The following is a 27,686-nucleotide window of genomic DNA, read 5'->3' on the forward strand; positions in this document are numbered from 1 at the left end:
AATGCCTTGCTCAGCTACGGAGATATGGATTCAGCCAGAAATCTGTGCTGTAAAAGGACAAGGTGGGGAAGTGGGCTTTAAATAGGACGGAGCCACCGCTGAGGAATTGAGGTCAGCACACAAACATGAGTCTGAAAAAGGAAGCGTGTGTGTGTGTGTGTGTGTGTGTGCAGAGGGAGCAGTGCAGTCCTTTTTTTCTTTTTGCAAATGGCAGTGTGTGCATGTAAAGCTCTATGGAAAGGCAAAAGACAAAAAGAGAACAGAGCTCAAAAAGACATTAGCCTGCTTTATTGTTTTAAGGAACTATCCCATACTTATTTTACAAGAAGACTGCGAGCAGGTATTGGTATGAAAATTTTAAAAAAAACAACACCATATATTTTTTTAATACATACAAGTTATCTGTTTCTTTCTTTCCCTTCCACCTTCCTTTTATGAAGTCACAACTCTCTCCAGATGCAGAATGGTGTGAACAAACGTAATATGTGAACTAGTGCCACACAAACACACTCTCCTTAGTGTTTTCATGAGTGCTCCATCACTACTGCTGTTAGGGATATTGCCAGAAGCTATCTGTGTAGAACCCACATTCCAGAATGGAAGAGGGTTGTGTTCTCTGTAAGAATTGTTTCTTATCTAATGAAGTTACTCTGACAACATTTAATACATTTGTCTATTTTTGATAAATGTTGCTATGTGAAAACCTATCTATGATTTTGTTCTGTATTCATGGAAATAAGTCATGAACTTTAATTTATTTTACTTTAAAGGGTGCACTTACAAACTGGAACTGGAACCGGTCTCAGAAGCGATGAATGAACAAAAAAGTGTTACTGCATCAGTAAGGGTTTGGATATACAGTACTGCAATAAGGCTTGCCTATTGCTACAGCCACTTGGAACATCAAGTGTTTTTCAAGGTGTGGGTATAATTCTTGCCTGCACCAGGTGAAATCTACTTCCAACCTTACACAGGACATTACAACCCACCTTCTCTACAATCTGCCAGCCAGGTAGTGCCATAAGAGCAGGACTTTGTGGCAGAAATCCAGAACCCATTTGGCAGTATGGGTCCCTAAGAGGGCCCCTACCCACAGACAGTGTGTTGGACGAGGAGGGTCTTGGGGAAATCAGTGTTCAAATCTCCACAAAGCTATGAAGTTCATTGAGTGACCTTAACCTATTCAGTCACTTAAACTTAACCTACCTCACAGGGCTGTTCTGAGGATGCAATGGGTATGCCACCTTGAGACTAGTGGGAGGAAAGGTGGGGTATAAAAGCAGAAATAGATAAATAAACCTATCTAGACCAGGATGCATTTCAACTGGTTTTTTTGTTGTTGTTGTTTATTTTACTACTAATTTTAACTGTCTTTTGGAATATTTTTAATTACTTTGATGGATATTTTTAATATTTTATTTTTTGTAAGCCGCTTAAAGAGGTTGAAATTAATTCATTGTGTAATATTGCTGTGATACCACCAGGTGGTGCAGCATCGATAAAGCTGCTGGCACATTAGCAGGGTCCTCCTAACGAGATTCCTGCATTGCTCGCGGGTTAGACTGGATGACCCTCATGGAGCCCATTGCAGCTCTCAATGTTTCGTTTCCTTAAACAAAACAAATCATTTTAGCCCAGGGTCCAGAAATTATCGCCCCTTGAAAAGTAGCAGCCACCCGTTTCTGCTCTGCAACGGAGGAACGGCAGAGTACAGATTTTTGCTTTATAAAGCGCCTACATCTCCCGAAAAGCACCGGGAGGGGGAGGGAGGGCGGGCGGAGAGCGAGCGAGCGAGGGGCGCGTGACGTCAGGGCGTAGGCCTCTCGGACTACAGCTCCCGGCACCCTCCGCTCCTTTTCCCTCCTGCCCGTATAAATTATGCCTCGTTCGCTCCGACCACGAAAGAGGGCGGCCGTTTCCTGTCGGCTGTTGTCACGTGACCCAAAGGGGGGGGAAACAAAAAACGGGGGCTTGGGAGGAGGAGGAGGGCGCGGGACGGCGGCGACGGAGACGACGAGGCCGGTACAGCTCGGTGAGCCTCAGGGCAGCCCTTTTCCCCTTCCTTGAAAGGTGCCTGGGGGTGGGGGGCTGACGGGGTTGAGTGGGAGACGACTGCCCCACCTCAGGCTGCAGCTCGTGAGGGGGGGGGGGCGAAGGGAATACAGGCTTAAATCGCCTTGAAACGGCAACAGAAACTTGCCCTCCCCCGCAAGTGGAAAAGCAGCACACCAGGGTACGTGAGCAAGTGCTAGCTTTCCACATGCGAGGGCTCCACAGGAACACACATATACAGTATACAGTACTGTATGTACAGTGAGGCCTCCCCAGCTTCCCCCCTATGGTCCCCAGCCTTCTTTGTTCAGGTTTACTTGGCAAGGTGACCCGCCGGTGTATTGTTGTGAGTTTTGGGGAACTCAAGAGTTCTTGTTTTGGTGGCCGCCACCGCTTTGTCACAGATTTGCCTCCTCTGAAACCGCCCCTCGGGGAACCAACGCAAAGGGAATTTGTGGAACTCGCAACCCACTTGCTCAGGATTCTGTGGGCTATTTGCAGGTGACGACCCACAGATTGGGAAGGACAAGTATAGTAGTAGCCCCCCTGGGCTGCCTCGGGGTCCTACACCATCTTTATACTACTGTACTGGCCATAAGTCAGGCTTGGGAATGCATTGGTGCCTATTGAGACCTGCTGCCACCTAGTCTGTGCTGTTGGTTGTCTTCAGGTTCCCCCAACGAATTTATACGTCTGCCTGTTAAAGGTGTGCTCTTGTTCCATTTAAGGAATTTTCTCCTTCATCCCACTCCAGTCCCACCTTCTTTTTCAAACACAAGTACCCATCCCATAACTGCCTGCTTTCATGGAGACACACACTCGGTGTGTTCTGTGTGCTTTAACATCTTAATATGTTCTCCTCTCCCCTTACACACATTTTTCCATTTGTCCTTGCATACCGCATGGATGAATATTCTCCATATATAGTATTCCCCCACTAAATGAGAGCTCCTTCTAATTATATTGTTTTCACTTCTACATCAGAAGTGTGCATGCACACGAAAGCTCATACCAATGACAAACTTAGTTGGTCTCTAAGATGCTACTGGAAGGAATTTATCAGTACAGTATAGTGGTTTGACTTGCCACTTAATTATTATTTTTTGCAGTTCCTCTAATTCAGATTTTCTCCTAAGTTTCATTTCTTCATACCCCTAAGGCAGGGGTGGCCAACTCCCAAGAGACTGCAATCTACTTACAGACTTAAAAACTGCCAGTGATCTACCCCCCACCCCTTTTGGGGTTCAGGTCAAAGTTGTTGAGCTTTTTTGGGGGAGCCAGTGATCTATCATTGATCTACCAAAGGCATCCAGTGAACTACCGGTAGATCATGATCTACCTGTTGGACGTGCCTGCCCTAAGGTGTCTACAGTATCTACACCCCCTGTTTTATATTTCCATGATATCCCTTGTATTAAATAGTAGTTCCTTGGTTATTTTCCCTTTCAGTCTCAACCTATGATGGGATTATCTTTGTTTCCTTTCTCCCACTCTCGCTGTTTCCTCTGCTAGGGGACGTTTACCTCCTGGAAATGTACGAAGCTGCCTTTGAGCAGATTAGACTACCTACCCATCTGTGTGATGCAGCAGCAAAAAAAGCTAATCCTATTTATCAACAGAGGTATAGTGTCCTGATCAAGGGAAGGAATACTTTCACACTATTCAGCCTTGGTCAGACCCAACCTGGAGTATTGTGTCTAGTTCTGGGTGCTACAATTTAAGAAGGATGTTGACTAGCTGGAACGTGTGCAGGGGAGGGCGACCAAGATGGTCAAGGGTCTGGAAACCAAGCTTTATGAGGAACAACTGAGGAACCTGGTTATGTTTAGCTTGGAAAATAGGAGACTGAGAGGAGATACGATAACCACCTTCAAATATCTGAAGAGCTGTCACATGGAGGATGGAGCAAGCTTGTTTTCTCCTGCTCCAGAGTGTAGGACTCGAACCAGTGGCTTCAAGTTACGTGAAAGGAGATTCTACTAAAAGTTAGGAAGAATTTTCTGGTGGTAAGAGCTGTTTGGCTATGGAATGGACTACCTTGGGAGGTGGTGGACTCTCCTTCCTTAGAGGTTTTTAAGCAGGTTGGGTGGCCATCTGTCCTAGATACTTTAGTTTAGATTCCTGCATTGCAGGGGGTTGGACTATATGACCAACTTCCATCTTCTAGGATTCTCTGATCTATTCCAGTGTTGTCCACTCCGACTGGCAATGACTCTTCAGGGTTTCTAGTCTTTCCCATCACCTGTCACCAGACCCTTTATCTGGAGATGCCAAGGACTGAACATGAACAAAGCATGTGTTTTACCACTCCCTCCTCCTATTGTTTTCCTCCCACAAGCTTTTAGAAAGCCTCACTTGGGGCCTATTTTAGATGGGTTCAAATAAGACTTTGTGCAGGAGCTTTGCCTTTTCTTTCTTAGCATGTTGTGCGTAAGTTCTTCTCACAGTATGGTGGCTTTGCTGTTTAGGTTTAGCAGAGGTTCAGCCTCTTGTTGGGAAAATAATGTAATGTAATGCCAGGTGATTTCTGAATGGATTGTATTCTGAATTTTGAGCACTGAGGAATATTGTAGCATTCTACATTTGGGACGTCTTCTTTATTGGGCTGCATTTTCTACATAATTCTTTCCCTGACTCATGTTTTGTTTCATATGTTCTTTTATCCCTGCATGGAGACATATCAAGTAATAGGTGTTTGATTTCATAGCCGTAATCTAATTCCCAGCTACCAAAATGAAGTCATGATCTTGCAAATATAGCTTGCATTTAAGCTTTGCTCGCTGGTTTACATGTTTGCTTCAGGTTTTATCCAACTGTGATATTGAGGCTACTTGGCATTCTCATAAAGTGAATGCTGAAATGAGTCTAATGTCATTGGAGCAGAGAAATTAAGTGTGAAGAAGCCCTCCCCCCCCCAAAAAAAAATTTGGCTGGACGGCAACTGCAATCATCTCTGATCATTGACCATGCTGGCTTGGGCTGATGGAAGTTTGGGTCCAACAAAATCTTGAAGTCACCATGTTGACTACCCCTGCATCAGTTGGAGAATATAGTAATAATAATAATTTACCGTATTATTTGTAATAATAATGTATTATTTGTACCTCCACATTTGACTGGATTGCCCCAGCCACTTGGGGAGGCTTCCAGCATACTGTATATAAAAACATAATAACACATTAAACATTAAAAAGCTTCCCTATTCAGGGCTGCCTTGAGATGTCTTCTAAAGGTTATATAGTTACTCATTTCCTTTACATCTGGTGAGAGAGCATTCCACAGAGTGGGCACCAGTACCGAGAAGGGCCTCTGCCCAGTTCCATAAGTTCTAAGTCATATATTATAGGAATGGTACTTTATAGGCGGGGACATGGGTAGCGCTGTGGGTTAAACCACAGAGCCTAGGGCTTGCCGATCAGAAGGTCGGCGGTTCGAATCCCTGCGACGGGGTGAGCTCCCGTTGCTGGGTCCCAGCTCCTGCCAACCTAGCAGTTTAAAAGCACGTCAAAGTGCAAGTAGATAAATAGGTACTGCTACAATGGGAAGATAAACGCCGTTTCCGTGTGCTGCTCTGGTTCGCCAGAAGCGGCTTTGTCATGCTGGCCACATGACCTGGAAGCTGTACGCCTGCTCCCTCGGCCAATAATGTGAGATGAGCGTCACAACCCCAGAGTCGGTTACAGCTGGACCTAATGGTCAGGGGTCCCTTTACCTTTACTTTATAGGCAAGAAGGAGGCAATCTAAGTTAAAAAATTTAAAGTCTGCTTCTTTAGGCTCTTTAGTCCTTTGGTCTTGGCTGGTTCACAGGCCTGCAGAGGCTCTGTGATCCTCCTCCTTATGGTGGAGGGGTTTGGGCAAACCACCTGCTCCCCTGCAGCATCCATTCAGGAACTCATTAGGCACAGTTCTTCCTCCTCCAGTAAGGAACTGGGAGAACCTGCAGTAATTACATGGTGGACCTCTTGTCCAGGAGTGAAATGTGGCCCTTCAAGGCTGTCTGTTTGGCCCTTGGGGCTCTTTCCAGAGCCTTCCTACTCCCCAGCCACATTCTTCACTTTCCCTGTTCTGTACACTCTTCAGATGCTTTTGCCTGGCTGGAATGGAGAGAGATGTGCCTGTGTGTTCATGTGTTCAAACTTTGGCTTTTGCAGAGTGTGGAATGTTGCCTGCTGTACAAAGGTAAGAGTTGCACCTATTGCTCAAGGCTCATTTGCCTTTGGCTCATCTTCTACTGGCAGGTGGCTCCTGGAAGGCCCATAAGGAAATGTGGCCTTTGAGCTGAAAAAGCCCCCCCCCAATGTTGTATGGCGTCACTTGTGATGGGGTGCGGGATGTGCACATGCACGTGCTCCTTTGCAGCAGGTAGGACGTTGTTATAGTGGACAAGCAGGTGATTTAGCCCACTGTTGGAAATAAGAAACTGACCACAATTATGATGACTTGTTGCAGGTACTGCATTATAACAGCTTTGTTTATTAGTGCCACAACTCTTAGCAGTGTCATGATAGCAAGCCAAGAAAACTTCAAATGTTGGTTGGTTTTGGGGTTGTCTTTGAAGCTGCCCCATATTGTTACCTTCCACTGAGCTGTAGAGATGGTTGCAGTTACTATTGGTTTTTTTAATATGGAATCTGTATTAGAAGTTACAGTATTTTCATGCACGTGTGAGTATGTAGTTGTCTTGTATACTTCTGCATGCATTTGTCTCCCCATGTGAGCATGCAATCTCACTTGCCATTTGGATGCCAGAGTTTTGAAGTTTCTTGATCTCTTTGAGAGCGTGTGCGTTTATGTGAGGCAGAGACTCTCACACAGGAAGTTCCTTCTTAATATTGCTGGAATCTACAAAATAGGCAGCACAAGAAAAATCTTTTAAGTCCTTGTACTGAAATAGTTTACACAACATAGTTGTATGAATTTGGATTCTAGCTTCAGTTTCTTTTGGCCTATTTTTAGCTCTAGAAAGTTGTTTCTTCATAAACGAACTAGATACTCTGTAATGTTTTGACTGGATAAAAATGTAGTAGTGTTCTAGGAGGAAACGCAAAAAAATAATAGCAGTTAAGGGGAGTTGTTCTAATGCAATCTTTTGGGGTGAGCTATTATTTTACTCAGTTTTTTATTTCATATATGATTTCCTGAGGCACCTTAGTATTGCCTACCAAATTTGTTAAAGGCTTTGCAAATTTTTATGATTCAACTGTTGCTTGAAATGGAACTATTTTTGTAAAATTGATTTTAGGATTTGGTTCTAAGGCTTGACAGAACATTTCCTTTTCTCTCTGTGTGAAACTGTTTCAAGCAATAGCTGAATTAGATATATGAGAAGTTTTTCTCAATCACTTTTAATTTTTCTATTGGCTTATTGAGAGAGGCTCTGGGCTGATTCCCCCCCCCTCTCAAAAAAACGCCCAGTGTGTTTTCAATAAATAGCATCCAGTTTGCAGGCAGTGCTCAAATTACAGGAAAGCCTAGGGTTTGAGTCTACAGTGGATGCTTGGGTTGTGAACGTGATCCGTGCGGGAGGCACATTCACAATCCGCAGCATTCGCAACCCGCAGCGCCACATCTGCACACGCGTGGGTCACAGTTTGGCGCATCTGGACATGCGCAAAGCACAATTTAGCACTTCTGCACATGTGCGAGCGCGGAAACCCGGAAGTAACCTGTTCTGGTACTTCCGGGTTCGGCGTGGTGCACAACCCGAAAATGTGCAACCTGAAGCGTCTGTAACCTGTAGTATGACTTTACAGAAGTAGGGGTCTCTTCACTCTTGTCTCTGCGAAGGCCATCTTAAAAAGAAGGCAGTAACCGCAACATCATCTTTCTACCTTCTTCCCATAACTCAGTTATAATAAATGACTGCTCCCTGCCTGCTCTATGCCAGTATAGGCTCTATTATAGACAGACAGATGTTGACTGTAGTATTTGGGGTTTTTTTAGATTGAAGAGAAGAGACGTATTTACATTGCATCTTGAAAGAAGCCTTTGCCTGTTTATAAGGACTAAAAATACTTTTTAAAAGCAAGTGCTTATTCATTACTGGTGGAAGTTATTGGTGTCAATGATTCCTAACAGATGGTTGGAAGCAAACATTGGATTGCAGAAAATGTCTGCTAGGCCCCCAAACTGTTGGTAGTGGGTGTTGTGAACTACAGTGTAGCCTTTTAATTCAGAGGGTTTCTGGACAACCCCACATTTATTTTGAAGGCATTTAGGTTTGAAAGAAAGAACAAACCTTTGAGCTAGGTTGTCCTGGGCAGCCATATTTTCGCAGCCAGCCTAACATTACCAGCAGGTCTGAGCAGGTCTTCCAGAACGTTGAGGCTCTGTAGCCATTCTGAAATATGCTGATGATACGCTTCATCCCTCTGAAACAGGCTAGTTGTGGGAGAGCAAAAATTTGGAGAGTGAGAAAGTTGCTGCTTTTGCATTTGCCTTCACACTCCCCCCCCTCCCCTTTTTACTATCAAGTTTCATTTCAACTTCACTATAGGGAACATCCAAGGGGCATGAATGGAGATAAAATAAGCTAGCAAAAACCGTAGAATTATTAAAATACATGGCTACAATGTTTCTGAATTGTCCAAAGCATGATATATCTACAGCTTAAAAGATGGCCACACGTGACCAAAAGAAGAAGCATCTGTCTACCTGCCTCAGGCTCCTTGGCACCTCTAGCTCATGCACTGATATAATTTTCTCCTCAAGAGGTTTGGTAGGAATCATGCGGAGGCTTGTGGGGTTGGAACTATTCCCGGCTGAGTAAATATACAGTTTGATATAATACCCTTGGGTCATTCAGCTCCTGGGTCACAGTCCCAAAGTAAATGTTTTTTCAGAGGCATTACTGCATGTCATCCTAAAAAGATGGGCACAGATTCAGGGGGGACGGGGAAACTTGCCATTGCCAAACAAACAAAAAGGTCCCAGTGTATACACTTTCGCCATTGGTAGCAGTACAAATTTCATTTGCCTGAAGGGATGTTTTGTATTCCAGAAAACTTTGGATTTTGTTCAGGATCCAGAATTCCAAAGCGATGCAGGGCTTTACTCCTTAACGTAGCATTCTTTATTACTCCTGATGTCTCCTGCATGGGGTTTCGGTCACTGGTCATATCTACACCACACATCTGAAGCACATGGCTTCACCCTACAGTTCCTGGGAACTGTAGTTTGGTAAGGGTGCTGCGAATTGTAGCTCTTTGAGGACTAAAGTACAATTTCCAGAATTCTTTAGGGTAAGTCATAACTGTTAAAGTGGTATAAATGGGCTTGAAATGCATGCTGTAGATATGGCCAGCCCTCTCTTTGGTCCTATTTTGGAATCCCCGCCTTTGTTGCCCAGTGGCCTCTGTTTGAGGTATTCACTGTGTGTCCTGGGGACTCCTGGGAGCTTTCATGGGGCTGACTTCGGAGACATGTTGCTTTCTGCTCCCAATCTTCCTCATGCAATGATCAGCTTCAGGGAAGCATTGGACCTCTTCTGAGCTGCATATAAATCCATGCATGGCAGTGTTGAGCCAGGTGGACCTGGACTCTGGGGTATCTGCCATGAGAATTGGCTGTGCACCCTTGGTTAGAAAATGCGCTCCAATATTCTGCAATGCACAGGGTTTCCAGAGCAGATGCATGTTTGTGTTGTGTGATAATGCAAGTCAGCGTGGAAACATTTGCCCGAAGGTAGCAAGCTACAAATCTGCATGAGTAAGAAATTTTCAGAGGTCTTGAGTTTCGTTGCTGCAGCTGGATCTTCCCATGAGCATCACATTTTATTAAATGGCATCTAAGAAATGTTGGCAGCTAGATTTTGAGGTATATTACTAGCCTTGGGTTTCAGGAAAAAATGTTCTGAGTAGTAGTAAATAGCTATCTTTTCATGAATAGTTTATAGAGTACATTATTTGAAATGAATGCAAGCAGTTTCTGCTGAGGGATGTACCAGTAAATTCTGGGGATTCCTACAGTCCCAAGTAGTGATGATCTAAAGACAGGGATGCACAGCTCCAGGAAACCAGGTTAAAACAATAGAAACGAACTCTGGAATGGTGGTGACTGCTGCTTAATAATTGGATAGTTTCTGCTATTTTAAGACTCTGGATAGAGTACCGTTTCAGGTTCTGCTACAGTCTTTCTTTGGCAGCTTTCCAGAAACAACTCATATACGGTAATCGGTGCTATGGGAAGAAAAAGTGTTTTTACATAGCAACGTCTATATTGAATTTCCACTTTTAAGATGGCAAAACTCCCAGGGTGCTATTTGGAAATATTATTCTGCTGGGCAGGTACTGTGTTTAAGCAGAAATACTACCCACTGAAGCATTGTAGTCTTAACTTCAGAAGTTTTTTTATTTTATTTTAGATATGTATTACCAGTTACAGCCCACATCTTTAGACCAAAAAGGGCTGTCGGCGTGCCTAACAAGATAGAACCGTGCCAGGTATTAAAACAATTAAGCAAGCAGTCACAATAATAACAATAAATTAACCGCAGTTTACCAGGTTGCAAGTGGTACAAAATAAAACAATAAAAGAGAGAGTAATGTTCAGTAACTTGACATGCAGCCTCAAAATACCTGCTCCCCCCTTTCTTTTTTCAAATAAAGCTTGCTTCCATCCAAGGGTGGGTGTAGGATTGCATTCAAAATCTTTGAGAGCAAAGTGGCTTAGAAACTTGAGCTATGAGCTAAGTAGCTCTTGTTCAAATATTGTCTGCCCCATGAGCTCACATCTTAAGGCAGTGTTCTGCAGCCTGGTGCCTTTCAGGTATGTTGGAGTCCAACTCCCAATGGTCAGAGATAATGGGGATTGTAGTCCAAAACATCTGGAAGGCTCCAGGTTAAGGAAGACTGCCTTAAGCAAACCACTGTCTTTCAGCCTTAGTACCCCATCTGCAATATTAAAGTGCTATCTTACTGTGGTGATACCTTGAATGGGGATAGTTGGGTTTGCTGTGATGGCACATCACAAGTGTTAAATAATTGTTTTAATGTGACAGTGGTTTGTAAGTTAACTACAGTTAGTGTTGTCTCTGGAGCTTTTTCGATAACCACCAGTGGGGGGGGATGAGTGTTCAGACCCCTGGGCCCTCACTTGTGGGGTGCGTCAGGGTTCTGTCTTCTCCCCCATGCTTTTTAACATCTACATGAAACCGCTGGGAGAGATCATCACAGGGTTTGGGCTGGGTGTCCATCAGTACAGTGGTAATTGGTTCCAGGGTGCCATTCGCTCCCCAAAAAGGACTTAAACCGAGTGCCGATAGCGTGTGTGCACAAAGCGCCGATAGAAGATTGCTTCTGCGCATGCGCGGACTGCACATATCACTTCTGCGCATGCGCGCGCAGTGGAACCCGGAAGTAAATACTTCCGGGTCCACGGAGTACTTAAACTGAAAGTACTCAAACCACAGCGGACTTAAACTGAGGTATGACTGTATGCGGATGATACCCAGCTCTACCTCTGTTTTAAATCGGAACCAGTGAATGCAGTGAAGATCCTATGTGATTGCCTGGAGGCGGTTGGAGGATGGATGGCGGCTAATGGATTGAGGTTGAATCCTGACAAGACAGAAGTACTATTCTTGGGGGACAGGGGGCGGGCTGGTGTGGAGGACTCCCTGGTCCTGAATGGGGTAACTGTGCCCCTGAAGGACCAGGTGTGCAGCCCGGGAGTCATTTTTGACTCACAGCTGTCCATGGAGGTCAATTCTGTGTCCAGGGCTCCATCTGGTACGCAGGCTGAGGCCCCACCTACCCGCGGACTGTCTCATCAGAGTGGTGCATGCTCTAGTTATCTCCCACTTGGACTACTGCAATGCTCTCTATGTGGGGCTACCTTTGAAGGTGACCCGGAAACTACAACTAATCCAGAATGTGGCAGCTAGACTGGTGACTGGGAATGGCCACCAAGACTATATAACACCAGTCCTGAAAGACCTACATTGACTCTCAGTACGTTTCCGAGCACAATTCGAAGTGTTGGTGCTAACCTTTAAAGCCCTAAACGGCCTCGGTCCAGTATACCTGAAGGAGCATCTCCACCCCCATTGTTCAGCCCGGACACTGAGGTCCAGCACTGAGGCCTTCTGGCGGTTTCCTCCCTGTGAGAAGCAAAGCTACAGGGAACCAGGCAGAGGGCCTTATCGGTAGTGGCACCTGCCCTGTGGAATGCCCTCCCATCACATGACATGGGGAACCTGACATCTGAAGGCAGCCCTGTTTGGGGAAGTTTTTAATGTGTGACATTTTAATGTTTTTTTAATCTTTGTTGGAAGCCGCCCAGAGTGGCTGGGGAGACCCAGCCAGATGAGCGGGGTACAAATAAGTTGTTGTTGTTGTTGTTGTTGTTGTTGTTTGTTGTTGTTGTTTTACTTATCAAACCTTTATTAGGCATTTTGCAAATAAAACCATAAAAGAGAAAATAACATATAAAAGCCTTGAAATATATATAAAAAGGCAGCAGTCAGCTACATACACACACATATATATATATATATATACATATAGAATTAGTGGCTTTCCTTGTTAACCTGCTCCTTGGAGGACTGCTACCAAAAACTCGGCTACCCCCGCCGTTACGCTTTGGTCAACATCAGAATCCCACACTTTCACCTTGCTGAGGTTTCTCTTCAGATCGTATAAATCTTTCGTTGTTGTTAACCAGATCAGGTTGCCTCTTGAGGAATTGGAGAGCTCCCAAAATTTGCTGTCTAAGCAACCATATATTCTGTGCTCCCCACCATCACCACCCCGAAAAATAGGTGCCGCAAGTCACTACCGCCGTGTTCACCACATGCAGAGGTGATAAAAACTACAGCAAGCTGTCTTCCTGGCTGGTTTGAGTTCCTGGTTCTGGTGCAAGTCAAATAAATACACCCCTACCTCCCTTGTTCTCTTAGATTCAGGTGGTTGGCGAGGGCAGCTCAGAAGAGCCCTTGTGCAAATGTGTGTGCATGCAATGGTAAGCACCTGGCTGGAAGGCTTAGAGCCCGCTGCTGCTACACAGGAATTGGATTGAAGAAAAGGAAATAAGATTTGGCCCTGCCCTGTAACTTGACAAATTGTGGCTAGGAGCTAATCTAAAAAAAAGTGTAAACTTCCACATGCTGGCCAGCTTCCATTTTGACTTGAAATGTTCATTTTGGGCTTCTTAGGTGTACGTAAAGGCAAGAAGTGGGTAGGGGGAGTGCTGGCCTGCAATGGTACCTACCTGAGAGGTGCCGGAACCGCGCCCCAGCTGTAAAAAACAACAGCACTGCATCAGATCATTGGCAGATAGGTACATTATGATCCTGGAACAGCGAAAAAAGCACACTGCCAGTAGTGGAAGTTGTTGCATCAGTAGGAGGAGTACTTCGACCTCCCCTACCTCAATCCAAAATCCACCAATGCACTTGCTTTTAATCAAAACTAGCACAGCAATTTAAAGTAGTCCCATCAAGGAGGTGGCAAGCACGCATCTTATAACTGCTTCACTTCAGGAATCAAAACTGGAAAATTGACTGCTCTTTTCATTTTCATTGTCTTCTGTTGGTGTGTTCAATCTTGCTAACATGGATTGGTGAAAGTGGCTAACTTTAAAAAACAAACAAAAAACTTCTGCTTTCCACCAACACTCAACCCCAAATGGAAAACTTCTGCTATTTAAGTATTCTGTTGGCTTGGCTGGCTACCATTGTTGGAACCACTTTTAATGTTTTAATTCACTTTCCAAAAAGCTTTTAGTGTAAAGAGCATGTGAGATCTTTGGAAGCCACCCAGTATTGTGATTATAATGAGTAAAATGGAGGCATTTATTGAAATGATCTTTTCTCCCCACCCTTGAAAGTGTTGCATTGGAATATAATAATGTATGCAATCCAGCTAAATTTTACATCCTGTATGCCTGCTTTCTTAACAGATCCCCCTCCCCCCCCATCATGGCGTCCTCATCAACCCCTAGATGTAACTCAAATTCCTTCGAGGGCTCCTCAGTTAAAAAGGCAAGTATATTTTCTGGTTCAAACTGTCTTTCTCTATTTGTCTTTCTTTTTAAAAATAAATAAATAATATTTCTGGATATCTATCTCTGAAGCCATTAGCTGTCATTAGTTTTGTGCTTGAGGATCTGGATTGTTCCTAACATCTTTAGGTTTGTAACGTCTTTTTCTCTTAAAACTTCAAACTTAATACCTGAAAGGAAATATGGGGAACACCAAGTGTGTACTAGAGCTCTGTAATTTCTCAGCTTCCTCTTCTGATATGAAGTTTGCAGGTGCAGGGCTATGGCAAAACTGAATGATCTAATCAGTTCTTCTTTTGATATTGTTATTTTCTCCTTAGCCTATGAAAGATGGAACTAACTGGGAACGCAATGAAGAAATACCTCGTCTACCAGGGGAAACCAGAGGGACAGGTAAAAACACAGACCAACGGTTGTACATAATCAATTTCCCAAGAGCCAGTTCAAATGTGCAAGAAGATCCATGAACAGGCCAAGTGGAGGATAATATATTTTAGCGCCCCCCCCCCACTAAAATAAACTCCACTGTGTCAAGGGCTAGCACTTTTGGAAGAAGCTAGGCTCTCCTTTATTGTGTTATCTAAGTATTTTTTATAAAAGAGCATCTAGCTTGCAGGGTGGAAATGTGAGTGAAAGTGAAATATTTTCAGCTGGAAAACGAAAATGATCCAACACCAAAAGGACCTAGGTCACGTACAGTTCAAGCATAAACCACAAAAAACGCAACCTGCTGAGAAAATTACATACAATGTCTAATTTATCTCCACATAGGGGTACACAATGTAGTAAATAGCAGTGGCACTCAACCGCTCTGTCATGTAAGTCCAAATAAAGTATTACAACAAATACTTGCATCTACTTGCACCTACTTATGGATGCTTGCATCTACTTATGGACTTCGTACTTCATAGGATCCACATATATTGGGTCCTGTTTGAACATTTGTTGTAATACTTTATTTGGACTCACATGACTGAGCGGTTGAGTGCCACTGCTATTTACTACATTGTGTACCCCTATGTGGAGATAAATTAGACATTGTATGTAATTTTCTCAGCAGGTTGCGTTTTTTGTGGTTTATTATTATGGAAAACGAAAATGAGCATGATGCTGTGATTAGACTGCTACGAGGGACAGACTATCTCCAGCACATAATTCCAGTGCTTAAGAGCTTGTACTGCCTGCCCCTACACTACTGGAACAGGTTCGAGGTTCTTGTATTAATTTGCAAAGCCCTTAACAACTTGGGTCCACAATACATGATCTCTTATATCCCTGCTTGATCACTGATGCCTTTGAGGGACCATTTAGCTCATTGTTGCCTGCACTAACTGGCAGTAACTCTCTGGGGTTTCAGATGGGATCTCACTCAACCCTACATAGAAATGCCTAGAGGGATTGAACTGGGGACCTTTTTCATACAAAGCAAATGCTCTGCCTCTTAGCTAAGAACCATCCCCCTGTGTCTATTGCTGTTCTCCTCACACCCCCAAATATTCCGGTCCTTCTTGCTCTCAAGTGGTCAACAGTGGCTCCTGGTTCTGTATAATGCAACATAATAATAAACATAAATCTGTATTGAGTTCAAGTTACTAACTGTAACTTGACCGATTGGAGATGTGCTGGTAGTTGTCCATTCAACCACAGCCAGGTATTGAAAAGACCTAGCAGGAGCCAATATTCAATGCTGGCGCCGTAAAGCAATGCCATCTATGCCTGTTAGGGTTCTTTGTGAAAGTATTGTCTATCATAATGGGACTGTTGTGGCTGTTTTCTCTTGTGCAAGTTATCACTTGGTGCAGCTGCTAATGTCCATTTAACATAGGGTGGGTTCCAAGTTACACTAAGGGCACTTTCAGCCATTTGGAATGTCCTGCGGACAGTGTTAGAAACTGAGATATGAAACCCAGGAGCTAAACGGCACCTTAAACCTTGGTAATGGGCACAATAATAGAATGTCTAGGCGCACTTTTTTAGAACAAGAATACGAAGCTGAAAATGAATGAACTGCAGCTTGAATATTATGTTCATTTTTCACATGGTCTAGTCCTTCCCCTGCCCACTCCTCTAATATTCTTAAGAGGCTCTCTTCTCCAGTTTTCAGAGAGTAGCTGAAAGTGGGGAGGCAAAAAAGAAAGGTCCTCCTTTCCTTTCAGCAGTGGCTGTTTTAATCTGAAATCTTAGGCACAGTACTGCGCCCAGAGCTCAGAAACTGCTCGCGCTAATGAAATTTCCTTTTGCAAAGTTCGCCTGGAACAATGGGAGTTTCTAACACTGCCTGTGGAACTTCACAGATCCTGCTTTTGAAAACCCTGTGAGCTTCAAAACTCATGTATTACAGTATTTAGGGTATAGGAAGGCTGCTCATGTGCCAAAAGCTGCTCAAGAGTACTATGGAGATGCGGATTACTCGTGGGAAGGGTATGGAGAGGTTTTTAAAAAATTATTCAGCAGTTTGAAAGGTACTTACCTGTACCTTTTTTTGTATAATCTTGTTTTTTGAAAATAATATAGATAGGAATATTACGGCAAGGGGCATAACTTGGCAGTAGAGCATTTGTTATTTGTTAAATTTATTTTCATCTGTAGATCTTACGGTGGTTCACAGCATAAAAACACAAGATCAAAACATGAAATACATAATAGAAACTGGAACAGAACAAAAGAATGACACCTCCTCCCCCGGCAAACAAAGACATTTTAAAGTATGCAGGATGTTAGTCAGCCCAAAGCCTGGTTGAAAAGGAACATTTTTGTTTGGCACCTAAAGGTGTATAATGAAGGCACCAGGTGAGCCTCCCCAGGGAGGGCATTCTTCAAACAGGGAGCCACTGCAGAAAAGGCCTGTTCTGGTGTTTCCACCATCTGGACCTCCCGTGGAGGGGGCACAGGAAGAAAGGCGTCAGATTATGATCACAGGGTCTGGGTAGGTTCATAGGGAGAGAGCGTTTGCACATGCTTTGTATGCAGAAGGTCCCAGGTTCAGTGCTAGCAAAAGTTTCTCTCTGAAACCCTGGAGAGTCACTATGTGGACCAATAAGTGAACATGGCAACTTTCTGCATTCCCAAACACAAAGCCCTATTGGACACCTGGAACAATTTAGGTAGTTATTTCCTTCTTCTTCTTCTTTAAATAGTTTTTATTTATTTCAACAATGATTTATACATCATAAAATTACATTATTTCCTTCTTGTCTGGTGTATTGGAAAGTGTCAAAGCTCAGTGGCATCTGCTTTGAATGCAGAAGGTCTTGCGTTCAATCTTTGGTATCTCTAGGTAGGGCTGACAGAGGCTCCAGCCTGTAGTTGATACTAAGCTGAACTGATTAAGTTCAAGGCAGTTTCCTGTGTTCCTATGTACAATTTCCTGCTTTAAAGAGGTATGGCATATTGGTATAAGCAAGCCCTGCCACTTATTTGAATGGAAAGCAAATCCTTGCTGTTTTGTCCCATAGAAAGAAAGATGTTTTTTGACTGTGTTGCAATATTTTAAATGTATAACTGCTGTTGCTTCCACAGACAAAGAAGTCATTTACATGTGCCCATTTAATGGACCTGTTAAAGGAAGACTATACATAACAAACTACAGGCTCTACTTGAGAAGTGTGGAATCGGTAAATACTCTATAGCAGCATATCATGGGATGGGAGGGATTGTTTAAAGTGGCTTATCTGCTGGCTTAAATTTGATTATAGTTGCAGTTTGCCATGTTGAATTTGCCTGATTTACAATTATGAATTTTCCCAGCTTGTATTGCTCAGATGCAATGTGAAGCAAGCAACACTTTTCCCTCATGTTCTGCAGCTCAGAAAGCAAAAGGGGATTCTGCAGAGGGTGCTTTTTGACTTAAACCTATTTTTAGCCCAAGCTGGTAAGGTAAAGGATCCTTGGACAGTTAAGTCCATAGTCAAAAGTGACTATGGGGTGCGGTGCTCATCTCGCTTTCAGGCCGAGGGAGCTGGCATTTGTCCACAGACAGCTTTCCTGGTCATGTAGCCAGCACGACTAAACCGCTTCTAGCGCAACAGAACACCGTGACTGAAACCAGAGCGCACGGAAACACCATTTACCTTACCGCCAGAACATATTTATCTACTTGCACTGGTATGGTTTCAAACGGCTAGGTTGGCAGGAGCTGGGACAGAGTAATGGGAGCTCACCCCGTCATGTGGTCTCAAACTGCCGACCTTCTGATCTGCAAGCCCAAGAGACTCAGTATTTAAGACCACAGCACCACCCGCTAGAACTTATATAGAGCTAAGCAGCTGACTCTGAAAAACATTTTAAATCTCCAAGAATAGGTGTACGAACCTGGTGATGCTCCAGAGTCTTTGGGCAGAGGTGCTGTGTGGCTTGAGCCTCCCTGACCCAAGCAGGCTCTTTTATCTGTCCCCTCTGTTTTGATGACCTCTTCAGCTGACAGTGAGACAAAAAGAAGAAAAAGACTTACTCCAAGATCTTGGGTGTTCAATGCAAAATACCATTTCGCAGGCATTTGCCAAAAACCTCCAAGCTCTTTGAGCTCAGTGGCCAGTATTTAGACAAAATAAAATGGAAATAATTAGATTTATCAGGTGCAACTGATAATTGTAGTTAATTTAGAACTCATTGGGGGGGGGAGGAATATGCCTCAATTCACAGTTCTGTCAAAACACCTGCAGTTGAAACTAGGTTGCCAGACTCAATTGAGATGAGGTTACCTATAAATACTTGCAGTAGTTTGTTCAGTTATCTTTGAGATACACTTTTGTATTTCATTCTTACCCATGAGTCTCTCTCCCCCCCCCCATGGTATTGTAACTGAAGAGTGTGACAGAGAGAGGTTGAGGTTGTGGTGGTGGCAGCGACGGCTTGGAGGTAACTTTCTGATAGCATTTGCTGAGTTGGTTGGTTATCACAAAAATTAAGAAAAAAAGGTCATCTTATACATGGAAAAATACAGTAAGCCCGCTGTTCATCATGTGAAGGCAGTTGCCATCAAATCAATGTCACACAATTTCATCTGTGTAACAGTGAAATATTTGAATGATAGACGTATGTTTTGCTTAAAAAAATTAATGTGGCATGTTAAAAATAATCTGCTTTATCATTTATCTAACTAGGATCCAGTGGTAACAGTGGATGTCCCTTTGGGTGTCATTTCAAGGATTGAGAAAATGGGAGGCGCTTCCAGCAGAGGAGAGAATTCCTATGGGCTAGATATTACTTGCAAGGTAAGATTCAGAACAATCCTTTGCCATTTGAAACAGTAGTCATTGTGTTCTTTTAGGCAATAGCACATCTTATTTTGTCGATTCCTAAATTTTGGATACAATAATATATTCTTGCAGTAGTTTTGATTTAAAAGGTGTGACCTGCCAGGGCTCTGAAGGCAGGTTTCAAGGTTTGTGTAATAAAAGCATTATTCTCCAGCTAACTAGTGGCTCCCATAGTGGGATACAGAAGATCAGTAAAAGCAGGACAGTCCCTGCTGTCATAAGCCTGTAGTCTAGAAGGAAAAAGCAACGTGTAAGGAAGGTGAAGGAAAGCAAACTCAAGCCTGATTCCTTCTTGCATCTTGTTTCTATAATGATCCATTAGAATGTAAGTAGTTTGGGAAGGAGAGGGGACAAATAGAGCTGGCCTCCTATCAGTAAAGGGTGGAGTGGGGCCTGTTATCCCATCTCTCTTTGTATTGTATGTTAAAGTGGAGCCCTGAATACAATGTGCAACATATATTTGTATATTACATATGCTAAGTCTTATACAGTGGTACCTCTACTTACGAATAACTCGACTTACGAATGGAGCTCCGTCCGCCATCTTGGATGCGATTTAGATAGGATTTTTTCTACTTATGAATTTTTTTCTCCCAATGCATTCCTATGGGATTCGACTTACAAATTTTTCTACTTACAAATGTGCATTTGGAACGCATTAAATTTGTAAGTAGAGGTACCACTGTACAGCAGTATAAGAAAAATACAGTCAGGCTGAAACAAGTGCATGTAAAAGCAACTTGTTCTTAATGCATTCTTTTAACATTTAGTAACATTTAGTCTTTTAGATTGTCCTTTGTAAACCGCTTAGGGCTTCTGCTCAAGTAAGTGGTGCATAACTTTGGTTAAATAAGATAAATAAAGCATCCAAGATAAATACAAGATAGGAGTGAAATCAATCTGAGGCCAGTCAAAAACTGAAGTGCGCGAACCTGATGGGACTTCCTTAGGCAAGGATTTCCGCAAGCAAGGTGCCTCTGCAGAAAAGTCCTTGTTTCTTCCTGCCTTCACCAAAAAGAGCCTATCCTAGGATCTTGGGAACATAAGGGGAAAGCCTTTCCTACTGCACATGCTCTGTTGCACAGAGCTATGCTGAAACACTCAAGTGAGTCTTGCTCACTCATAGCAAAGAGCTGCCTAAGGAAGGCTGACACTTGGGATTTGGAGTGTAGTGATTTGTTGAAACTGGCTTGTCTCCTTCTGCAGCTTTGCAGATGGGGCTGGCAATTTGTGGATGTGAGACATGTTGGCAAGATAGAGATAAAGCAGGAAATCCTGGCTGAATGGGCATAATAAAATTGCATCACTGGGTATTCAGGCTGACAAGATCGTTGAGATGTGACTGCAGTACTGCTCTGTTCATCTAGTTATCACCATCTATTTCTTAATTATAATTTTAAAAAGATACCTGGGACATAGGAGGCTACCCTCTACTGAGTGAGACCATAGGTCCATCAATATTGCCTACTGTACGTTGTGTCTTTCCTCAGGATTGAACTTGGGACCTATTCCATACAAAACAAGTGCTGAACCACTGAACTAAGTTCCCTTGCTCTAGAAAAGGGATTGAAGTACTTTATTTATATTACCAGTGTCAGTTGATTTCAGAAACTTAAAGCATAATGGATTCTGTTAGCCTGCTACTATAAAAGACCAGTCCTTGAAACTTGATGAATGTCTTATGATTTGCCCCCCCCCCCCACATCTCCACAAGATGCCTCATCCACAAACTAGTTAAACCACAATATTTCACTTTGAGACTATTCAGAAGGACTAAACCAAATGAACAAATAGAGAAGAGGTGCTTGGAATGCATAGATTTGTCTGGAATGCATAGATTTGTCTGCTCATCTCTTTGTGTTCACCTTGTGTTTTTAAATTTTAAATTTTCTAATTTAAATTTTAGGATATGAGAAATTTACGTTTTGCATTGAAACAAGAAGGTCACAGCAGAAGAGATATATTTGAGGTCCTGACCAAATGTGCTTTTCCACAGTCATATAACTCGGTAAGTTGTTCCTACTCTACATTTTTTATTTTTTTATGAAAAGTAGAAAAAAGTATTTAAAAAATAATAGTCTGAGTTTTGCTATCTGTTCCTAACCACATGTACTCATGTACCAAATCCCAGTGAGTTAAATAGGATTTATTTCCAAGTAAGTTTGTCTAAGAATGCAGTCATAATGTTCCATAATCTAATGCAGGGGAATGTATTATTTTAGACACATATATATGTGAACTTCGGTAAACTCCTGTGCCATCTTAAAGGCCGCTGGCTAATTTGGTGGAGTAGGGCAAGGACCTTGAGTGACCAGGGTTCAAATCCCAATTTGGCCGTGAAGCTTGCTAAGTGACCATGAGCCAGTCACTGTGCATCAGTGGGGAGGATGAAATGATCATGAGGAGTACAATTTACCTTGAGCTCCTTCGTGGAAAGGAAGGATACAAATTAGATTCTTGAGACATTCCTTTTCATGGACCCTCTTCATCAGAAGCATGGAATATTATCCCAAGGTGAGTGATACATATACATGAATAAAATGGGGAAAGCTGGTTAACAGGGGCTAAAAGACCCTGAGTTTTAGAAGATGTTATCTTGTGAAATGTATACAAAATAACCACACAGAGAGGGTCAATTTTTCTTAGCCTGGTTCACACATCACACTGAACCCCTAGGTAAAATGAGCAATGGTTTAAAGTTGAACATAGTGTCTTATGGACACCATGGACTGCAAGAAGATCAAACCTATCCATTCTTAAGGAAATCAGCCCTGAGTGCTCACTGGAAGGACAGATCCTGAAGCTGAGGCTCCAATACTTTGGCCTGCTCATGAGAAGAGAAGACTCCCTGGAAAAGACCCTGATGTTGGGAAAGATTGAGGGCACAAGGAGAAGGAGACAACAGAGGACGAGATGGTTGGACAGTGTTCTCGAAGCTACCAACATGAGTTTGACCAAACTGCAGGAGGCAGTGGAAGACAGGAGTGCCTGGCGTGCTATGGTCCATGGAGTCACAAAGAGTTGGATACGACTAAACGACTAATCAACAACAGTGTCTTATGGCACCCTGCTGAAATTCTTTGCTCTCCTTTCTTGCTGCTGCCATTCTGCTAGGAAATGAGGCTTGGCCTGGCACACTTTGCACTCCAGACCCTGGCTTGTGGTTCACTTCCACATTGCTGCATCTTGTTTCAAGGCCCTACTTATATGATCAATAGTTTCATTCTTAAGATCTTGATCAAACATTCCCAACACGTGGCACTTTTAAAATCGAAGGGCGTTGGAAATTGTATTGTACGGTATGATTGCATCTTGGGCACGATTAACCTCCACAATTTCAACCTTGTGCAGTAGAAAGCCAGCCGGCTGGAATCCCACAAATTAATTTCACAAATTAATTTAACTTAAAAGCTTAAAAGCTCGTTTAGTGCCAGGCTTGCTTACTGGGATCTGGGAGCCTTTTGCAGGAACTTGGATGGCCCCACGAGATCTCACGAGAACCTACCAGAGCCCAGTAAACAAGGCTTAAGAGAGCTTAAGAGGTAAGCACAGGGATTCAGGTATATGCGTTTATGCATATATGTGCCATCTTCAGAATGTAACCCTTGTGCACATAACTGTGTACCCAGTGTGTATCCACGCAGAGATTGCATACAACTTACAAATACATAGGAGAAAAAATCCCAAACTGATTTCTCACTTTCCTTTACATATATTGTGTATTAACACTATCAACATACCTGGTGATAGCTGAAAAACATGATAAGTTGATTATCATCTGATCACTCCTTAGTTTCTTGGACATTGGTGCTTTGCTTTGGGTAATCAGGATACCTCCTCAGGTGTTAACGAGCAGTGCTGTGTGTTGAGCAGCATATTTAGGCTGAGACTATTGTACACAAAGCTCAGTATGCAACTGTGGATTGGGCATTTTGTTATTACTGTTGTATATTGAATAAATTTGTTCCCAAATCATTTCCTCCTATTTTGTATTCTGAAAAACACTTGAGAGCAGCTAATGAGAAATAAATCAACATTGCAATAAAATTCCAAAAGCTAAAAAATTGCACTGCACTGTTAATGCAGCATCTTCAAAAGCTCTCTTAAAAAGATGCATTCAGGCCGCCTGCTAGGAGGCAAGTGCAGATGGGGCTAGCAAGGGTGTTGCATAGTCTTTGGGCAGACATGGCCAAGGGATGCATCTCAATCTTTAGCCAAGGGGAAGCAGTTCTTGATGCCGCTTTTTACATATACTCTGCAAATATACTGAGTTGGTTGTTTTCCAGACAGTGTGGCGCTGTGCAGCTTTTGCAGAGCACAATATGCTAAAGCAAATGTTCTAAAGATTAGAATGGATGTAGTCCCCTCACTTTAATTTTATTCAAAAGTTGAATATACAGTTTTATTAAGAATGCACCAGCCATTCAAAACATGCTATATAATTCTAATCAATATATATATATTGATTATCCACATTTGAGTGGATATTGAGTATCCACATTTCACGAAAACCGCTTGACCGATTGCATTCAAATTTTGACACAATGCCGCATGTGAATATGAGAGTAATCCCGTGCCGTTTTCAAAGACAGATGTAACCTGAGCCAGGTAAAAAAAACCAAACCCTGTGTTTCAACACACACCACTCAGACGAAAATGCATGCTGGGAAAAGAACCAGGTTGCAACCCATCGCCCTCTAGCGGTGGCTACACTGGTACTGCACCTATAAAACCTTTCCTCTCAATAGCACCTCGGCTCCTGTTTACATACTAGGCCAAAGCCTTTACAGACAAGGCCGGATGGAGGTACTGACTCACCTGGCTGGGGGTTGGAAGGAGGAGGGGACGGGATAGGTCAGGACACGGTTGGACCAGTCACAGGGATGAGCCGGGGGGTGGCGGGAAGAGCAGGCATGATACGTCATGGGTCGGTACAGGGTGGGGGAATCACAGGGATAAGCCAGGGTGGGGGGAGGAGGGGACGGGATACGTCATGGATCGGCACAGGGTGGGGGGAATCACACGGATGAGGATCTCTAAATTACAACACCAGAGCAAAATACTCAGTACTTTTTTATAGTCAGGCTGTTTGTATTTTCTTTCTACCACCTTTAGTCTAGTGGTTTTAAGAGATTCTGGGTGTTTTAAATACCCCTGTGTGAATAGAATTGTTTCGAGGGCAAAAATTCTGGCACCCAGCACACTAGCTTTCCCATCTATTTGATAGATAGGGCTGGATAATTTCCCTAGATAACGGGAGGCTTTCTTCAGGGACATATGCAAAGGATATTGTTACTGATTTGCTGTTCTTGCTTGTAAGCATATAACAATTTTTAATCATTTTTATGGGGAGCATTTTGCTTTTCATCCCACATGTTCACACAGACTAGAATTTGAGCGAGAATGTTGCTCAATGTTTTCTTGTAAGTCCTGTGGTGCTGGAACTAGTCTGTTTCAAAAATGCTTTTGTGATTATCGTCTCCCCCCCCCCCTCCGGTTTTCCTAGAATTAATTTTCTTGCCTTTGTAAAAACAATAATAGAGAAGCAGTTTATGGATTTTAATGATGCCCCGTTTCTTCAGTTCACCTTATTCTGTCATATTTTAGCAGCTCACTTTTCACTAGCTGCAGGAGATCTTTCTAGTAACATCTGCCAAGGTTTCCTGTACCTAGTGGGATGCACTTCATATTCAGTTCACCTCACTTTCACCCTTTCTTGTCAATTCTTATACAAACCAGAGACCATTTAAAAGTTGGTCATGTGGGTGGAGAGGGCTCTTATAACTGTGACAAGGAATTAGGAATGAAGTGTATTCTTGCTCTCCCTTTTCCTTCAGGCACAAAATCAGCAGTATATTCGCAGACATTAGTCCACCTTTGGAGGTGTTTCTAAATAAAAGATGCATAACTAAAATATTTGAATTCCCAGAGTAGTTGTAGTTCAGATTACTAATATTGGCAAGAGCCTTAAAAAACTGAAACTTGAGATGAGGTGTTCAGAATTGGCCCCAAAATACTGTATTACCCCCCCCTCCCCACGCACGCTTAATGTTATGTCTGCACTGTTATTCCTTAACCAGAATTTATAACCAGTTTGAAGTAGAATACAGTACTGTAATATGAATACAGAAACAACTAAATGTGGTCCAGAGATGCAGTTTGCATTCTCACGTTCCTTTCCTGAACCCATAAGGTATCTAATGAAGTGTGCATGCACACGAAAGCTCATACCAAAATAAAAACTTAGTTGGTCTTTAAGGTGCTACTGAAGGAATTTTTTTATTTTGTTTTGACTCAGACCAACACGGCTACCTACCTGTAACCATAAGGCTTAAAAGGTAAAGGTAAAGGGACCCCTGACCATTAGGTCCAGTCGTGACCGACTCTGGGGTTGCGCGCTCATCTCGCATTATTGGCCAAGGGAGCCGGCGTATAGCTTCCAGGTCATGTGGCCAGCATGACAAAGCCGCTTCTGGCAAACCAGAGCAGCACATGGAAACGCCGTTTACCTTCCCGCTGTAGCGGTTCCTATTTATCTACTTGCATTTTGACGTGCTTTCGAACTGCTAGGTTGGCAGGAGCTGGGACCAAGCAACGGGAGCTCACCCCGTCACAGGGATTCGAACCGCCGACCTTCTGATCAGCAAGCCGTAGGCTCAGTGGTTTAACCACAGCGCCACCTGGGTCCCCTAAGGCTTAGACAGGGTAAATCTGCATCTGAATGTTTGGGAGTCATTCTGCAAATGAGCAATAAGTACCTTTTTCTTTCACTGATGGCAAACTAATCTGTCTTACACAACAATGAGTGTGTTATTGGATAATCTTCAGTTTGAAAAGGCATCTCTGTTTGATGGAACAGGGAACTGCATATAACTAGGTTTTAAAGATAAGTCCTCTTCTACATTTACATTTCAAAATGAAAATGAAAGCATGTTTTTAACAGGAGGGGAGCTGCTTGAATTTCAAGAGTGACTGATAGGAACATGTGCAAATCAGTCACTGACTATTTTAGGGACGTAATTGAAGACAGCATTGTCCCCTTGAAGCTGCTTTTGTCTGTTGGAATTGGAAGGACTAATACTTCTTTTCATTCCTAGCCTTTTTTTGCATTTGCAAACGAAGAGAAGTTTTCTGAAAATGGCTGGCTAGTCTACAATCCCATGGTTGAATACAGGAGACAAGTAAGTCTTTTCTTTACCACAGCATCTGCAGAGCCGTTTTTCTTTGTGACACTTTGTTTGGGGTGGAATCAGGTTAAATAAACAGAAAAATAGGATAGAGAGAAACTTTTTTTAAGTTACAAAACTTTCAAAGCTGACTCATGAAATAGTTTCTGACAGGTGTGATGTTGAACCATCCATGGGGTGTTATGGGAAGGGTTGTACTTCTGGGGGGGGGACATGTCATGCTCTTTCTGGGGTAGTTTGTCATTTTTGGTCCCCACTCTGCATTCAGCTCTCACCTGTGGCTACTGGAAGCTGCCAGTATGTGACCACACCCTGGGAAATGTCATTAACTGGCTGGCTAAACCAGGTGAGGGTAGCTGATGGGTCTCAAATCCTCGGTGACTTAGGGACTTCCCCTGCATACGAAGAGAGGCTCCGGGAGAGTGGACGAGACCAATAGTGAGTCCACTGGTCAATAACACAGTTATTACTGCATGTGATGTAGTGGGAAGTGAGGGGCAAGTGGGGCTCAACCTGGGAGGGTAGCCCATTTATGGGAAGGAAGACTTTGATCCTAAACCTCTGCTGCCTTGAGCTATACTCCTTTGTGAGAAAGGCTTTGGGAGTAAACCCAAAGGAAAAGTCCTTACCCACTGCCTTTTCTTCAGGAGAGGAAAAGACTTAGGAGCAAACCCTACACAAATTAATTCAAAGTGGAGTCCCTAAGACAGTTGGATGGGAACCATAGCTGTCAAGTTTTCCCTTTTCTCACGAGGAAGCCTATTCAACATAAGGGAATTTCCCTTTAAAAAAGGGAGAACTTGACAGCTATGATGGGAACTTGTATGCCTCCTTCCAGCAATTCCTGCAGCCAAACTGGTGCCACATGTATTGCTCAGCAAGGCCAAGGGGGAGGCCTTATCATCTGGGCAGCCCAGGACCGCTATACAATCTGCCACGGAGAAGTCTGGTGCTGCGAATGCAGCAGAAACAATGTAGGAGGAAGCAGTTAAGGGTTACTTAACTCTTCAGCCACAGCAGGTGCTGTGATTCTCCTACCGTTTGACTTCACCCCCAGAGGTGTGCACTCCATTGTCTCTAGAGACAACAACAACAACAACAATCCTATATTGAATCCAGAAGAAAAATATTTGTTAGTAAAGCATTTCAGTTCTTAATGGAATTTACTGTACCGTATAGGTGAGTAGG

General features: G+C 43.1%; 1 protein-coding gene and 1 long non-coding RNA gene across 6 annotated transcripts in view; one reads left to right on the top strand and one right to left on the bottom strand.

Moving 5' to 3' along the window:
• The first annotated feature begins 1,858 nt into the window (after positions 1-1,858).
• MTM1 (myotubularin 1) overlaps positions 1,859-27,686 on the top strand; it is a 50,446-nt gene continuing 24,618 nt past the window's right edge. For 2 of the 5 annotated variants that reach the window (XM_035113254.3, XM_035113255.3), the window contains exons 1-7: positions 1,859-2,032; positions 13,952-14,033; positions 14,374-14,446; positions 17,573-17,667; positions 19,156-19,266; positions 21,218-21,319; positions 26,409-26,492. In XM_035113254.3, the coding sequence (XP_034969145.1) occupies positions 13,971-14,033; positions 14,374-14,446; positions 17,573-17,667; positions 19,156-19,266; positions 21,218-21,319; positions 26,409-26,492 (528 nt within the window). In that variant the 5' untranslated portion in view covers positions 1,859-2,032; positions 13,952-13,970. Of the gene's footprint in view, positions 2,071-12,950; positions 13,013-13,951; positions 14,034-14,373; positions 14,447-17,572; positions 17,668-19,155; positions 19,267-21,217; positions 21,320-26,408; positions 26,493-27,686 lie in introns of all 5 variants that reach the window. The other 3 variants (XM_088664453.1, XM_088664455.1, XM_088664456.1) reach the window with 3 other exon arrangements.
• Positions 6,490-10,291, bottom strand: LOC148686553 (uncharacterized). Its single transcript, XR_015948641.1, has 2 exons — positions 8,292-10,291; positions 6,490-6,895 (listed from the first exon to the last, which is right to left on the bottom strand). It is a non-coding gene; the product is annotated as an uncharacterized LOC148686553 (long non-coding RNA).

The sequence above is a fragment of the Zootoca vivipara genome, chromosome Z2 (genome assembly GCF_965207765.1).
Source record: "Zootoca vivipara chromosome Z2, rZooViv2.hap1.1, whole genome shotgun sequence".
NCBI classification, from domain to species: domain Eukaryota; kingdom Metazoa; phylum Chordata; class Lepidosauria; order Squamata; family Lacertidae; genus Zootoca; species Zootoca vivipara.